The sequence below is a fragment of the Gossypium arboreum genome, chromosome 12 (genome assembly GCF_025698485.1).
Source record: "Gossypium arboreum isolate Shixiya-1 chromosome 12, ASM2569848v2, whole genome shotgun sequence".
NCBI lineage: Eukaryota > Viridiplantae > Streptophyta > Magnoliopsida > Malvales > Malvaceae > Gossypium > Gossypium arboreum.
This window is the reverse complement of record NC_069081.1, coordinates 56002977-56019781: the sequence shown is the minus strand read 5'-3', so window position 1 is coordinate 56019781 and position 16805 is coordinate 56002977. Positions and strand designations below refer to the sequence as shown.

The 16805-nt window shown below is 28.7% G+C and overlaps 1 protein-coding gene across 2 annotated transcripts; it reads left to right on the top strand.

Annotated features, from left to right (window-relative positions):
* The first annotated feature begins 484 nt into the window (after positions 1 to 484).
* Positions 485 to 3874, top strand: LOC108478553 (MADS-box protein SVP). Of its 2 annotated transcripts, none has more exons than XM_017781017.2 (9): positions 485 to 784; positions 1215 to 1430; positions 2403 to 2481; positions 2894 to 2958; positions 3045 to 3144; positions 3230 to 3271; positions 3361 to 3402; positions 3473 to 3621; positions 3710 to 3874. In XM_017781017.2, exons 2-9 carry the CDS (start codon positions 1249 to 1251, stop codon positions 3726 to 3728), a joined length of 678 nt encoding a protein of 225 aa, XP_017636506.1. In that variant the 5' UTR covers positions 485 to 784; positions 1215 to 1248; the 3' UTR covers positions 3729 to 3874. The 2 variants fall into 2 exon arrangements, with proteins under 2 accessions (XP_017636506.1, XP_017636505.1); XM_017781016.2 differs by having other exon boundaries at positions 485 to 792.
* Positions 3875 to 16805: the final 12931 nt, after the last annotated feature.

The following is a 16805-nucleotide window of genomic DNA, read 5'->3' as shown; positions in this document are numbered from 1 at the left end:
TTTTTGGGAAAAGTAGAAATATTTGGGAGTTTCAGGTAAAAATGTAAAATATTATAGTTTGATATTCGATTTATTTGAATTATTCGAGTTATTCGAATTCGAAAACTCAACTCGATACGAACTCGAAATTAAAAAAAATTTGATTTAATTTGAATAACTCGATTAACTCGAATAACTCGATTAACTCGAATAACTCGATTCGTTTAACTCAAAATTCAAATTTTTTTTAATTTTTTCGAGTCAAATCGAGTTTTACTCACCACTAATCTCACTAACTGCAGCTAATTCAAAAGAAGCGTTAACAAATTTAATGATTATTATTTAAATAAAACAAAAATTTCCAAATTTCCAAAATATAAATATTAAAAATCAACAAATTAAAATATAATCACTAAACAAGTTATACTAATAGTGAATTTTGAAAAAGAAAAAAGAATACTACTATTTTAACAAATTTATAATAACCCCCTGTCATTTTATGACATACGATTTGTGCCCCAGTTCTTTTTCAATTCCCTCCATTTCCTTTCCGGTTTCATTTGCTGCAATTACAATTAGAATACATGGGAGAAGGATAAAGAAAAGCTTCCCTGCTTCACTAAAAAGGGGTTTCCTTTTTAACTGGCCAAAGCAAAAGTCTTTTCGTTATCCCTAAGCCAGATTCTCTCTCTCTCCCATTTCTCAAAAATCTTCATTGGTGGCTTTTCATTCACGAGCTCGGAAACAAAAACTACTCAACAAGCCGTCTTCTCTCTGGCACCGAACCCAATAACCCACCAAACTGGTAAATAAGTATGAAATCAGCATCCCTTTCTCACCAATCATCTCTTTTTTTTTTGCTCTTCTTCGTCGACCATTCCTTTAGCACATTCAAACTAAAACTTAGGTTGGGTTCTTTTTTGTTTTTTCCTTCTTTGTGGTTTCTTTGGCTTGGATTTCATGTTGGATGGAAAATTTTTAAAAATTTCATTTCTGTTTTTCTTTGAGGGTTTTGCCTCTTTAACACTAAATTTGGCAAAATGCCGCCATTTTTTAACCCATACTTGTCCCTTTGCGTTCTCTAATTTCGCTTTTTCTCTATTTATAGAAACTTTTCTTTGTTTTTTTTTTTTGGGGGGGGGTTTCCAGATTTTTCATGCTTCTGTTTTTCCCAAAATAGAACTTTAATTGCAGAAGTACACTAAAAAGGCAACCAACTGTTTTTTTTGTGGTAGTTTTATTAGGAAGGAACAAGAAGTCGAAAAAGGAATGGCAAGAGAGAAGATTCAGATTAAGAAAATTGATAACAGTACAGCAAGGCAAGTAACTTTTGCCAAAAGGAGAAGAGGGTTGTTTAAGAAAGCTGAGGAGCTCGCCATTCTTTGTGATGCAGATGTTGCTCTTATTATTTTCTCATCTACTGGGAAGCTGTTTGACTATGCTAGCTCAAGGTACCCTTCTCTTCATTTCTCTTTTTTCAAACACTTGTTTGTTGTAGTTTTCACTTCTTTTTTTTTCGTTTAATGTATAATTACCCTATTGTAGTTGTAAAATTTTTAACTCTCCTTTAGTGGGAAAAAGGACAAACCTTTCAACTTTGAGAAAAATGTGTTTTTTTTTTTTTTTGTGTAGTTTGTTAAGACCTTTGAGAGGAGAAAGCTTGTTCTTTCATCTGTATTTTCTTTTATTAAAAACCCTGGAAGTTTAACGGGATGGAAGAATGAAACCAGTCATGAAAATTGGGTTTCGGAAGAGAAGTTTATAGTGTGTGTTTGTGCATATATTTTGTTTGAAGTGCTGAATTATGAAATAGTTCATGTATAATATATATACAGTTTAAGTATTGGTCTCAGGTCGGGATATTTGTTTTGTTTTTAATTATTTTTTACCGTTTAGTGTCACTTGGTTGGTTTTGCCAGTTTACAGATTTTCTTCAGGGAAACTATTAGGGACTGAAACACGTTATTTTTCACCTTAAATTACTTTGCAGTAGCATACTCCAGTATGTTTTGAGAGAATGGACACTCATCTAACTATATATGTATATATATATGCATGTAGGTATGTATTTGTGCTTATGATATCTGCTAATATAGCTATTAGTGGGATTTTAGAAAAAAATCTATTTTTGAAAGATAGTACTATTTACACATAATGTTCAAATTATGTAAAATAAGGATGATTTAGATATTATATTAATCTTAAAATATATATTTATATCCAATACTCATACTCAAATTACATTAACTTAGATAATAATTGCAGCTAGCGGGCAAAAAGCTTAATATTCTATCTGAAAATGATATTTTAAAACTATATACAATTATTATCATAAAAAGTTTTAGGATAATTCAAACCATTTTATAGGTTGAGAGAATAAAAATAAAAAATTAAAACTGATGGTTTAATATTTTGACTTGAAGCATGAAGGAGATACTAGAAAGGCACCATTTGCGCTCAAAGAACCTTGAGAAGCTGGAACAACCTTGTCTTGGGCTGCAGGTTAGTGACTTTTTTTTTTTTCTTGTATATATGCAGACATATTTCTTTACTTTTAATTCTTACATTAATATGTAATCAGTCGGCTGGAAAATTACTTGGGGATGAATGAAAATTTAGATTATTCTATAGGGTAGTAGATGTGAAAGTCTCACTGTTGAGCCTCTTGTTTCACATTATTTTTATAATTTTTTTCGTTATATTTGATACGTATGCATACATATTTAGGTATGAAGGTATCAGTATATGGTTTTTTCGAATATATGAAAATATTTAAAAGGATTAAATATATCCATTAAACTAAATATTTGTATAAGATTATACGGGGCTTTGAATATGATTATTGTATCTTCACCATTAAATTTTATCTACTTAAAAATGATATTGACTTTTTCATCCCTTTACTAATATGTAGCTTGTAGAACACAGCAACCAGTCCATGCTGACTATGGAAATAGCAGAGAAAAGTCATCAGCTGAGGTATGCGTTTATTTATTTCTGTTTCTTATGAACTTATTCATACAAAATGTGAAGATAAAGTTAGAGTGGATTTTGCCTTGAAACAGGCAAATGAGAGGTGAGGAACTCCATGGATTAAATATTGAAGAACTACAGCAGCTAGAAAAATCTCTGGAAATTGGGTTGAGCCGTGTGATGGAGAAAAAGGTTTTTGACATTTTTTGCAACTTTTGCCTTTGTAAAGCAATATATATATATATATATATATATTCATACTTATCTCTAATTTCAGGGTCAAAGGATTATGAGAGAAATCAATGACCTTCAAAGAAAGGTCAGTACATAAAGATATATGTATTGTAATTTCTTCTAAAACATGCGACTGTATGTGTAATATTCAGCAATTTCTTTTAAAACAAGCAGGGAATGCAATTGATGGAAGAAAATGAACGATTGAAACAGCAGGTAACTATTTTATTTATGCTATATTACACTTTCTAGTATATAGAAGCTCTCATCACTGAAGGTACTGCAGATAATTAACGGCCCAAGACAAGTTGCCGGTGACTCGGACAATATTATCTTCGGTGAGGAAGGTCAGTCATCGGAGTCGGTGACCAACGTCTGCACCTCTAACGGTAACCCGCATGACTACGAAAGCTCCGTTACATCCTTGAAATTAGGGTAAGCTAGAAAGAACAAACAAATACTAAATTTACTGTTACAAAGCAAATGGCCAAACCCTTGTTTTCGTCTTTTGGATATCTTGCAGGTTACCATATTCTGGTTAACTGTGCGGGAGGATTTGTGGCGATCGACTTGGAGTACGATATAAATGATCACTTGGATTGATATTGAAATGAAAAGCTAACTGACCTTGATGTTTTTTACTTCAATTTTAATCAAAAACTTGGATCGGATACTTGGGTTGAGGAAACGATATCCTCACTTTCCATGTCCAAAATTTGTCCTATATTGTCCGGTAATTGAAGCTCAGCTTTACAAACCCATTCTTCATCATAATCATCCACATCATTCAAACTATTTTTTTTTTCCTTCACTATTTTTGCTTTTCGTATTTTTGTAAAGCCACTAAGTTCGGGATTTCTAATATTCTGGCCCTGAAAATTATTTTTTTTTCCTTCACTATTTTTGCTTTTCGTATTTTTGTAAAGCCACTAAGTTCGGGATTTCTAATATTCTGGCCCTGAAATTAATAATTTTTTTAAAAGTAAATAAAATTGTAAATCAAAATCAATATATATATATTTAAATTTAAAGAACTACAAAAATTTAAAAATTATCAAAATTATCAAAATGAAATTAAAATATTAAAAATATTATAGAATTTTTCTAAAATTCAAAATATGTTCCTAAAATTCCAACTTTAATTCTTAATTCTTTAAGAGTATTACATGTTTGGTGGGATGTAATAGCCAACCGAATCACGATTTATTCGACGCCTTCACTTATTCAGTAGGGCTTTGTATTCAAAAGAATTGCTCATACAGACTGTATCGAGAAAAACCGTCAAATAGCTATTCAGGTCTCCTAAGAATTGAAATTCGCCGCTTCAAAGAACAGAAAAGGACAGTGTCTCCAACATTTTACTAATTTTCAAACCATATTTTGGCATTATTCAACATGGTACCGAAATCTAAACCAAAAATAAAACTGAAATTTAGAAAGGAAAAAGAATAGAGAGACAAAAAGAAAGAGAAAAATAAAACCAAAATAATCAAATATACAGGGAAGGGTTTAGAAGGCTTCAAGGAACAAGAAAGATTATGAAGAGAAGAAAAAATAATTTTAATTCAATTTATAAGCTGAGATAAAAAAAAATTTAGATCCAAAAGTTTAGAAGATAATTAAGAAAAAAAAATTAAAAATCAAGAAAAGAGATAAAAATTTATGCCTATGCACTTTTGATAAGAATTGAACGTCGGCCAACAAGGGAGGACGGTAGCAGAAGGTGGCGACCACGACGGCTACCGGTTGTGTTCTAAAAGCAGTGGAAGTTTTCTGGGTTTTCTGTTGAACATTCCCTTGAATGTCTAAGGATAAAGAAAATTAAAGAGAGGAGACTAAAGAGAGAAAAGCAAACTAAAATAATAATAATGTGAAAAACTCTTTATATATAAATAAATGGAAAACTATTTATTAAATATTTTTTATATGAGAAATATAATTTAAATACTATAGAATCTATATTATAATATTTTATAGTATTAAATCTACAATATTTTATCATTACATCATTTTAATATATTAAATTTTAAATAATATATTAGATTTATTAAAAACATTATAATAAAAATCTTTTATTAAATTAAACTTCATGGTTAAAATATTATTTTTAATTCAAGAGTAAAATTGACATTTTCGTTTACTCTTTCTATATTTTTAACATCATTCCATTTAAAAAATAAAGTAATATATTCATCACCTATTACATTCCATTCAATCAAATTATATAATATTTAGATTTAAAATATAAAAAAAACACTCAGTACAAGTAATAATAATAATTTAAATTTTATAAATAAATAAACAAATAAACACACTCGATTGAACCTTTAGTCACTAAAAAACAATTGATATCTTTTTGTTAATGGAAAGTGATTGACATGACTGATGAAGGTCATTAGAACCTGCCATGTGGTAGCAAAAATATTTTTTCAACTTTTAATTTTAAAAGAAAATATATTTTTCAAAACATATTTCTTTAATAATTAAAATCTGCATATATAATGAATTTAAATAAATGATTATTTAAAACTAAAAAACTTCAAATTTTATAAAAAGTATTTGAAAAATTCTAAATATATATATTTCAAATGTGCAAAAATTAAAAAAAATCATTATTCTCTCTAAAATTGAAATATTAGGGTCTTTATTCTTGTTAATATTTACAAGCTTGTTTAAGTATTAATATACAAGTGATTAATTATATAATTATTAGTAATGAAACTTTATTAACAACTCATATGAAGAATTAATAACGTTCAACTTTTGGGGTAATTTCGACATTAAAAATTGTAACCGAGAAAAGTAATTAATTAGTGTTGTGAAACAGAATCGGAATCTTTATCAACTGGTGTAGGAAGCAAATAGAAGCCTTGCACCAAGTTTTTAGGTTAAAATTCTTATACCCACCCAAATAAATATTGGTATTATCTAATTTACATTCACTTAAATCCTATTTCTATAGTTTATTTCTAAGAATTTTAACTTTATAATTAGGTAACACTGATATTTAAAAATTGCGATTTTTCTAATAGGGTATTATTGAGTAATTACAGGTATATTTATTGTTGTTTGATCATTAATCAAGTTAATCGTTAATAAAGATTAGCATCATCAATAACAATTTTGTTGTAGTTAGTTGGTGAAAAAGGTAAATCACATTAAAGATGTATCATTACCAGGATTAATTTCATTAATATTATTTTTGAGTTTTTGCACATTTGAAATTTTATATATATTTTAGAACTTTCAATAATTTTTTTATAATTTTTGACGTTATTTTAATTTCACTCATTAAAAATAAATCAAGACAATAATTTATCCAGATTTATTTTATAAATATATTAATTAATTAAAAATTATTTTTAAAAAATATTTTTAAAAAATTTAAAATTTTTTACTGACATAAACTGCCACGTCTACAATTTCTAGTGACTTTCGTCAAGTCAAACTCATCAACAGATGGTTTTTGTTATTAGTAAGGACCAATTGATTTTTTTATCATTAAGAGCCGAATTTAATGCATTTTTTCATAAAGGTTGAATTAATTTTTTTAATTTATTTATTGAGGACTTTTTTACCGTTAATCCTAATATCTATTACATTTCCATTTCATTCCTACTGAATACCCATTCTATCCCTCCTCTACTCCACTCTAGTCAACCAAATGTATTGATAATGTATTACTAGCTTTTATGTTTGTGGATGCCTTTATTTTTCATTCAAAATCGAAAAGAAATAGCTAAAGTAAATACCAAAGAATACCATAGAGAGGCTTCATATTAACACAAGCAAATTTCACATTTATTTGTTTTCATACTTCTTTTTTCTAGGGAAACAAACAGAAAAGATGATATGAAATGAATGGAGGAAGACAAGGAGAGAGCAAACCATTTTGGAATGTGGGTTTCCACTCAATATCAAACCCTTATGTAACTTTAGCCATTTCTTTTTTCTTAATTTCAAAATTTTTCAAGTCTTTGATTGCAGCTTTTTCTACTTTAGCCTCAATATTGCTATTATGATTGTTTTTAAAATCATATCTTTAGTGAACTGGCTTCAATGGTGTCCATTAGTCATATCACATCTTCAGTAAAATGGCTTCACTGGTGGATTTGAGATTAAAAGGCAATGTGGGTTACATAAGATCTTGATTGAAAGTTTTACTCTTTCAAGTTTTGAGTTGTGAAACTATGATCTTCTAGGTTTTTTTTGTATTCTTGGGAAATTTCTCTTTTGGATTATTTAAGTTTGAATCGTATACCTAAATCAGTCCTTGTTTTCATTGAAAATTTTATTAATATAAAGAATTATGGAATAATATCGAAGGTAGAAAAAAATAAAAATAAAAAGTTGCAACTGCGAGTTCAGTGAAGAAGAAACGAGAAGTGTTGTCGTTTTAAATGTGTCGATAGTGGGTTCTTGAGTTTTTAGAAATCAGGGTTTTATTTAAACTGGGAATTTTCGTAATAAATTCAAGTTAAATTCCCAATTTGCAAAGGATTCAAAGGTGTTGAAAGGTTCTCGTTGGAGCTTCGATAGGTGTGATTTTCAAACTTTGATAATGAGGAAGAAATCTGTTCTTACATTTTGTTTGGTTGACAGAATAATTCGGTAAAAGGAAGAAAATTCTAGTTGATCTTTATTTAATTTGTTTTTATTTATGGTAATTATTTTTAACTTCTATATATTTAAAATTTGATAATTTTATAATTATTATGAATATGTTATTAAGTGGATGTCCATTAACATTAAGATAAGTTTTGATGTAATTTAAATTCTAATAGTCATTAGAAGTAGATCTTTATTTTATTTATACTTCTTGTGCTTATAAATAGAGAATTTGGAGAACCTTTATATATATTCTGATTGATCAATAAAAATATGCTCTCTCTTTACTCTCTCATTCTCTTTGTTATATATTTTTCGTCTTTTATATTATAATATATTATCAACACGATTCTCTTTTAATTACTTTTTTTTTATAAGTCACAAAAATATCTCAAAAGTTACTGTTGTCAATTGCTTCTTAGAGTTTCTGCTATTTCAATTGAGGCCTATGCACTATGGGTAATCATTAGAGCTTTTAATCACTCGGTACACATAAATCTTTAATTTTTATGCCCTTTTATGCAAAGAAATTTATATAATCCTTGCATGGTATGTTTTTTTATTGATTTATTTTTTTAAATTATTTTATGATAAAATATTATTACTTTAAGGTTTCTTTTAAGCGGAGTTCTTTTATTAAATTATAGATGTATGATATTTGGATGATTAAAATTTTGATGATTAAATTATTGTTATTAAATATGCTTGAAATTATTGTATTATATCTTTTAAATTGGATTTTAAATATTTGATTAGAGCATCATAAGATTTTATATCATATATGTGGTATTGAAATTTGATACAATGTGTATTGGAAAACTTTCAAGCATCGTATCTGAAAATTTTGATTTTGTTTATTAAATGATTTTTTTACTATTAGATTATAAATGCTATTACGAAAACAAAGTTCTTTTACTACTTGTAATAGTGCTTGTGACAATAACAGGGTGATAACAATGATGTTAAAGAATCTCAGGTATATTTTACTATGATTTATTTATTTTATCATGTTTATTATAATTGGAGACTAATCATGATAGATAGATAGATTTTGATTTGAAATCTACACATGTTTTGCGATGGTGATTATGAAATAAAGAATCAATGAAGACGTTTAGAAGTCTATCCTACCAGATTTGTTGCATTTCTCGAAGTGAATGCAAACATAAAGAAAATAAAAGATATAATTATGTACCACTAAAAGTGGTAACATAATAATAAATAAGAGAACAATTAGAATTCTTAAGATAACTTATTCAAAGGGTAAAGATAACCTATGCTATTAATGTGATATGAAATATTATTAGCCACATATGTGGCGTATGCCCAAATATTTTGTTTCTATTAATATACTTTGAGGAATGATATGAGAATGTAGTAAGGAATTCTATCATTACTGGATAGAAAATATATATGCTATTTGGTACTGAAACAAACAAATATAATTCCAATATTTGATAGTACAAAATTAGTTTTAAGCTCTAGAAGAGCTAATATATCTTTATCTAAAAACACAAAATTTGTGATGGTTAATGCATTAGTTTTAAAAGATATTCATTATAATGGATATAATATTAAGATTGTGAATGAAGAAAAGATTATATTTCATATGAAACATTATTGCTATAAATATCTATTATGAAAGGACGAAAAAAGGGAAGATTGAGTTATTGATTACTCTTGTTATTAAATTGAATTGACTATTACTATATTTGTAATATTCTTTTGTCATCATCCTCATTAAGGGGCTGCAAGCAAAATATTTGACTGTGAAAGATCTACGTATAAGCAATAGAATATGGTAATTCTATTTAAAGCTCATTATGGTTGGATGCACCTGAAGTTGCAAATTTTTTTAAAACTGTGAGTATAACTCTATAGTATTCAGAATAAGTTCTCAATTAAAATTACATGAAAAACTATTACTAATGAGAACTTCCAAGAGAGAAAACTTGTGCATGAAAAGTTATTCGTTATGTACTTATTGTACACCTAAAAAATAAGATTCACTCTCAAAGTTTGCTATTAATAGAATTTAATTGGATTCAAAGTCTACTTGCAGTTTAATTTTCTTACTTCTTGATAAAATTATCAATTCAACGCAAAAAAAAGAAGAAGGTACATCTTTAAATATTAAATCAACTTGATATATGGTTTAAATATTTGAGATGGTCTTTTTTAAGTTTTCATTACATGGGTTACATATTATTTTAAGCATCTCATTTGTTCATGAAAATGAATATTAACTGATTTATTTATGTCACTATAGTAGATTTTATAATTAAATAATATATTTAATTAAAACACATCTAGTATGCAAATTTGTGTTAATAAACCAATGAATTTTATGGTTATTCGGATTTGATTTAGTTTAAAGAATTGTTAAAAGTAGTAGTTCATTTGTTTTATATTATTTCGTTTGTTCATTATTCGGAGAAATGACATGAGCAATTGTAAATGAAAAGTTCTATGAGCATGAATGATTGGATTTTAAATTAAATTTCATGCATGTTTATGGTGATGGTTATGAAAAAAAAAATTAGTTTTTCATTATCTCATATTTTTATATTTGAGATGTGACTTTTATTGATATATTTAATATATGTTTGTTTCTATACATGACCTAGGCAGTATTCTTGATAGTTAACTCATTATGCGAAACTCTTATTAAAAAGGTTTTAAAGGTATTTTGAAGCAAACTTAGCGCCTCTCGCACCTGAAGCGAGAATCATACCACTAGACCCAAATGTCTTACATTTGAAGATTTTAGCATATTCCCTGAAGTGAATATTGCATATAATTATTTGGAAATTATATTTATTCACTTAGTGACATTATAGACTTCACATTGATTTAGACATTTCCAGTAGCAAATATCACAATAGTATTTATATGTGGATAAAAAGTAAAATGAATGATAGTAAAATTACCACTTTGTTACAATTTAGTACAATTGAAACACATATTAAAGTAAACCAAAAGTTTACTGATACAAATACATTTACTAGGCGTGACTAGTTAGGCCATCCTGAATCATATATGATGCAAAAATTAATTGAAAATTCATATAGACATTCATTAAAGAACTAGAAGATTATTTAATTTAATGAATTCTTATTTGTTACTTGTTCTCAATGAAAATTGATTGTTAGAAACTCACTAACTAAAGTTGAGATTTAATATCTTGCATTTGTTAAATGAATATGGGTCCATTCATCCACCATGTGGATGGTTTTGATATTATATGATTTTAGTAGATGCATCTACAAAATAATCATATATGTGTTACCAACTTGTAACCTGTCATTTGCAAGATTGCTTGTTTAAATAATTAATTTCAGATCATGCAATTAAGACAATTCATCTTGCTAATACTGATGAGTTTATATCTTAGTATTTTATTGATTGAGTTTGAAAAGCTTTTGTAAAAGTTTGTTATTTATGCGGATAATAGTTTAGAGAAATTATTGAATGAATGACTCTGGTTAATGTCTAAACCATTACTTATGAGAACTAAACTTCCTATTTCAACATGAGATTATGTTGATTTACGTGTTATACGCATCAAGCCAATAAGTTATAAATACGCTCTATTACAATTGATTTTTGGTCATGAGCTAAATATTTCTCATTTTTTAATTTTTATATCTGCATATATGTTCCAATTGCTCCACCATAACAAAGATGAGTGACTACTCAAAAAAAGTTGGGAATATTTATTAATTACGAGTTTCCTCATATTATTATATGTTTTAAATTTATTGGAGATTCAATTATGACATGATTTGTGATTACTATTTTGATTTGATAGTTTTTCCAACATTGGGGGAGAGTAATTTGAACTAGAAATTCAACAAGGATAACCCATTACTAGTTCCAAATATGAAAATTCTCATAAAATAAAATAATAACTCTAGATGGTCATATAATGAAGGCAAGTGCTCTAGAAGAGACCCAAAACATAACTAACAAGTACAACTTCAGGATAGATTGAGGTACTTGAAATTGGAGATTAAAATAGTGACAATAAGAGATCTTGATAAGTTATGTCAATTTGAGAAAATGTCGAACCGATAATAAAGTGGTCGACAATGATTTTGCTTCCAATATTATTGTTGAAACAATGAAATAAAAGGAGGATCTTGAATAAATCTATTAAGAAATATAGATATGGAATAAATTGGTCAAAATAGAAAGACGCAACTTAAGTACAATTAAATTTGTGAAGTTTCTAGACCAACAGTCCAAATATCTAAACGTATAAAGCAAGTGAGGGTGTAAATGAAGTAGTTTTGCAAAACATAATAAAATATTAAGTTTTTTTTTGTTAGTCCTGGCATTGATTATGAAAAGATATAATATTCTTTTGTGGTGGATGTAATAACCTTTAACTATATTATTAAACTGACAGTTCATAAAAGATTTAACTTGCGTCTAATAGTTGTTGTTAGAACCTTTTATGAAGCACTATATAGTAAAGTTTATAATAAAATCTTTGAAGGATATAGAATTCTAGAAGTATATTGAAATTCTCGGAAATTGTTTATTTATATGAATTTAAATAATTTAAACATATGTAGTAAATTTGACTTAGTCTATAGTAGTTGAAAGAGGATTATAAAATGATCCAAAATACATATTTGTATTTTTGTAGAGGATCATGATTAATATTTGTAATGATTATTGTTGAAACTCCTAAGGAGATCAAAATATATTTTCCCAAAATTTCCCCTTACTCATGACCTTCAAAAGAATGGTGATATAATGCTTAGCAAATACATTTAAACGATAATTTGAAAAGCTAGTATTCAAGATTTAATACATAGAATATGAGATATTATGTAATGTTTTCATGAGGGGGAGTAAATATGCACTGTACACTTTTCCCCTTAATCGAGGTTTTTTCCCATTGGATTTTCCTGGTAAAGTTTTTAATGAGGCAACATATTATGCGTATTATAGATATGTGTACTCTTTTACACATTATCTACCAATAGACATCCAAGGGGAAGTGTTATGAATATCTTATTAAGTGGATGTCCATCAAGATCTAGATAAGTTTTGATGTACTTTAACTTTTATTAGTCATTAGAAGTAGATCTCTATTTCATTTATACTTCTTATGCATATAAATAGAGATTTTGGAGAAGCTTCATATATATTCCATTGATCAATAAAAATACACACCCTCTTTGCTGTCCCATTCTCTTTGTTATTTATTTTCTGTCTTTTATTTTATAACAATAATAAATTAACAATTTATAATTTTTAGATTTTATATACTTTTATTAATTTTTGACTGATGTCAGATTTGTTAAGTGTCATGATCTCATAAGTAATAGTGAACTTGGATATTCTTTTAAAATTTTGAGGATATACACCATTAAATATTACATTTAGAGATTTTGAATTGTAATAGACTACTTTATCTGTAATAGCCCAATTTCGGTGAAATTAGAATAGTGGTTTCAGGACCACAAATCTGAGCTGAAAATAAAATTTATTTTTATTTTATTATATGGTCCGTATTATGTTAGAAATGTCATGTGAAATTTTTGAAAAGAAAATTTTATCGATTATGTGCTTAATTACAAAAAGGACTAAATCACATAAAATGCAAAAGTTGAATTCTAGTAGCTATAAGGATTAAATAGCTATGGGATTCAAAACTTGAGGTCCTTATATGGTAATTAGACCATTAAAGAAAGTATGTAGATATTTTGGTGACTCATCCATGTAAATTTAGTAAAAGGGCAATGACTAAATTGGAAAGTGAAAATATTTAATTAATTAAAAGATGATAAAAGAGATATCATCTTATTTTATCATCTTCTTCCCCAAAATAATACATGAAAACCATAGGAGAGAGAGAAGAAACTTTCATGGCCAAATTGGTTAAGTTTTCTTGGCCATTTTTAGTAATTTTGATATTTTTGAAACTAGGATAGCTTAATCTATCTATTTGGGGGATCAATTTGAGAAGTTATCAAAGTATGGAAAATGGGTCATGGATGTATATGCCAAAAATTAGAAATTTATGGTAGAAAATGAAAGGTTGTTGATAGATGAACAACTTTTACACAGTGATTTTTTATGAAAACATGATTTAGGGACTAAAATGTAAAGTTGTGAATTTGAAGAAAAATGCTGAATTTTTATGAATACATGTGCTGTAAATTTTGAAATGGTATTTTGGTTAGACTTGGAATAGGGAGTAAATTGCACAAATTTCATTTTCTGAGCCTAGGGACGAAATGAAAATTTGTGGGACAATTAAGGGCAAAATGGTAATTTTGCCTAGAATGAAAATTAAGTCCACTTGAATGTGAAATATGGTAAATTAATGTTAAATTTACTCGTACAGATCCGGATAGACCAAATTCGGAGCTAGAACGAGAAAGAGGAAAATGTCAAATTAGTAGATTTTACGTACTCGAATGTTGTCGAGGTAAGTTTATGTAACTAAATTGTATATGTTTTTGTGCTTGAATTAAATGTTGTGTTAAATTGTATATGTTTTTGTGCTTGAATTAAATGTTGTGTTTGTGAATTGTATAAATGCCATAAATATGTGAAATGATCACATACTCGTTAAAGCCTGATAAATGAAAGTGCCCGATCAATTATAATGCCTAACAAATGATAAATGATAAAAATGTTAATTTTATGCTTGAGTTGAATGTGAACATTTGAATTGCATAAATGCATAAATATATGAGATTGACCACATGCTTGCTAATGCTTGAAAGATGCTAAATTTCGTTTGAATAAATGGAAAATTCGATGGATATGTGATTTCTCGAAATGAATGAGGTCTTGCATTTGTTGCGGACGGGATTTAGCCCGGACAGGTAATCTTGATATGAGTCCTCTCGAGCATTTGTTATAGATTGGATTTAGCCTGAACGAGTAATCCAGATCAAGCTGTTTAAAGCATATGTCATAAAAAGGATTTAGCCTGGATTGATAGTCCTATTGTATACATGTGTGGCTCGAGAGTGTACACTCTGATGTAGTACCCTATGGGTACCATTGGACATGAATTGACTGGTTCTGATTCGTACACCTCGAGTGTATTACCTGCGTATCCATCGATATTTTAGATAAATTCAAAGGGTAAAAGTTCTTGACATGAGAAGATATGAATAAAAAATGAGTTATTACACATATCAACCTAAAATACATGAAAATGGCGATAAGTGATAATTGATATATGTAAATATGAAATGATGTTATTGTACATGAAATTTATTTGATGAGTATGTAAATCCTTGATTCTAGACTTGTACACCTTGAATGAACTAATCGTGACCATGATATTCCGAGTAATATAGGTAAATCTGATATAAAATAACCTGAACTCGAGATGAACTATTATGAAATTATACTTGTAGTATAAAGAGATGATTTATACATGTTAAATGAATACATGTGGTGGAAAGCATATGTGCATGGAAACTTGATTGTTGTTGAGCCCATATATGTTTGTGATATTATTATGGACTACATGACTAACAAGGGCAATGAGGATATGTGTAGGGCTTGAAGGCAAATTGATTGAATATACCTTACATAGTTACCTCAAAATAGAATGAATGGTAAGTTAAATACCATGTTATACGAACTTACTAAGCATTTTATGCTTATTTAGTTTTATTTCCCTATTTTATAGTAAATCAGAAGCTCGTTGGATTGAAAGCTTGGTAGAGATCACCTATACTATCCATCGGCCCATGTCGGTATAATATGGTAAATCAATTATGGTTGTAATGGCATGTATAGGATATATTAGCCATGTTGGCATGTAAATGTAAATGATGCTTGTAATCTAGCCATTGGAATGGCTAGTAATGGTTTGTTTGGATATATTTGTAATGTCATACTATGGTAGCTACATATATGTTAAGTAGATGATCTATTATGACTAACATATGGACTAACTAAGACAAGGTTATGAACATGTATGCATGAAATGGTATGCCATGTTGAATGATAAAATTTGTTTAATTTGAATGTTTGGAGGATGTGTGTTTCAAGTGCAGGTCATGGATGTGATTTTGGGTGAGAAATGAAGCTAGAAATGACTTCATTTTGTCCACACAAGCGTAAGTCTAGACCGTCTGTGACACACGGTCAAGTACATGGTTGTATAGTTAGACATGTGTCTCAGTCGTGTGTACTACACAGCCTAGCACACGGGTGTGCTGCATGACCGTGTGCACAAGCCAAAATGTTACTTGGGTTTGAACACGGCCTGCAGCACGGGCATGTTCTAGGGTCACACGGGCGTGTGAACCTTGCACATTGGAAAAATTTTAAAATGTTACGAAAAATTGATAGAGCTCTTAATTAAGTCCCGACTCGATTCTAATACTCATACTGGGCCTCGAAGGTCGAACTAAGGGACATTTTGAATGATCTCGGTTAATGAAAAGTAATTTATATAAATTATTTGTAAAATGTTCTGAAAGTTCTGGTAATGCTTTGAAATCCTATTTTGATGATGAATACGGGTTAAGGGTGTTAGCATTTAATGGTATTAGAGCTATGGTTTAGTCGATTCTTGGACTGAACGTAGCGTATGTGGAGTCTAGAAATACATGCCAAGACCAATTTGGGCCGTGAGGGCCACACGGGCAAGCCACATAGGCATGTGAGCCCATTTGTCTGAAAAGTTCTCTAAGATTGCATAGGTCTACCAAGTCGACTGTGGACCTACTATAGGGTTGGTAAGCATTACTTAGACCCCTATATGTGTAATCTGTCTGACTTATTTCTGTATTGAGTATATATGTTGATCTGAAGGTATAGATTGTTAACTGCATAATAGCATGACATTTCTTGTATGTTGCATTGTATCGGGGTGGGTTGATGTTATTTGGAGGAAGTGCCCGAAAGGCTCTTAAGCCTATTATCTGGTAGCTTAGCTGCAAAGTACTGAATATGTGTCGCATTTTGGTACAGCATGGTGTGTAGGGATTGATGGAGATGGTGCGTAGAGGCTGGTGGGT

What these genes read in the sequence shown, in the direction of transcription:
- LOC108478553 (XM_017781017.2), top strand. Translation starts at nt 1,249, where the DNA reads ATGGCAAGAGAGAAGATTCAGATTAAGAAAATTGATAACAGTACAGCA. An exon ending in GAGAAAAGTCATCAGCTGAG is followed by an intron (nt 2,959 to 3,044) that starts GTATGCGTTTAT and finishes GCCTTGAAACAG; the next exon opens with GCAAATGAGAGGTGAGGAAC. An exon ending in GCCGTGTGATGGAGAAAAAG is followed by an intron (nt 3,145 to 3,229) that starts GTTTTTGACATT and finishes CTCTAATTTCAG; the next exon opens with GGTCAAAGGATTATGAGAGA.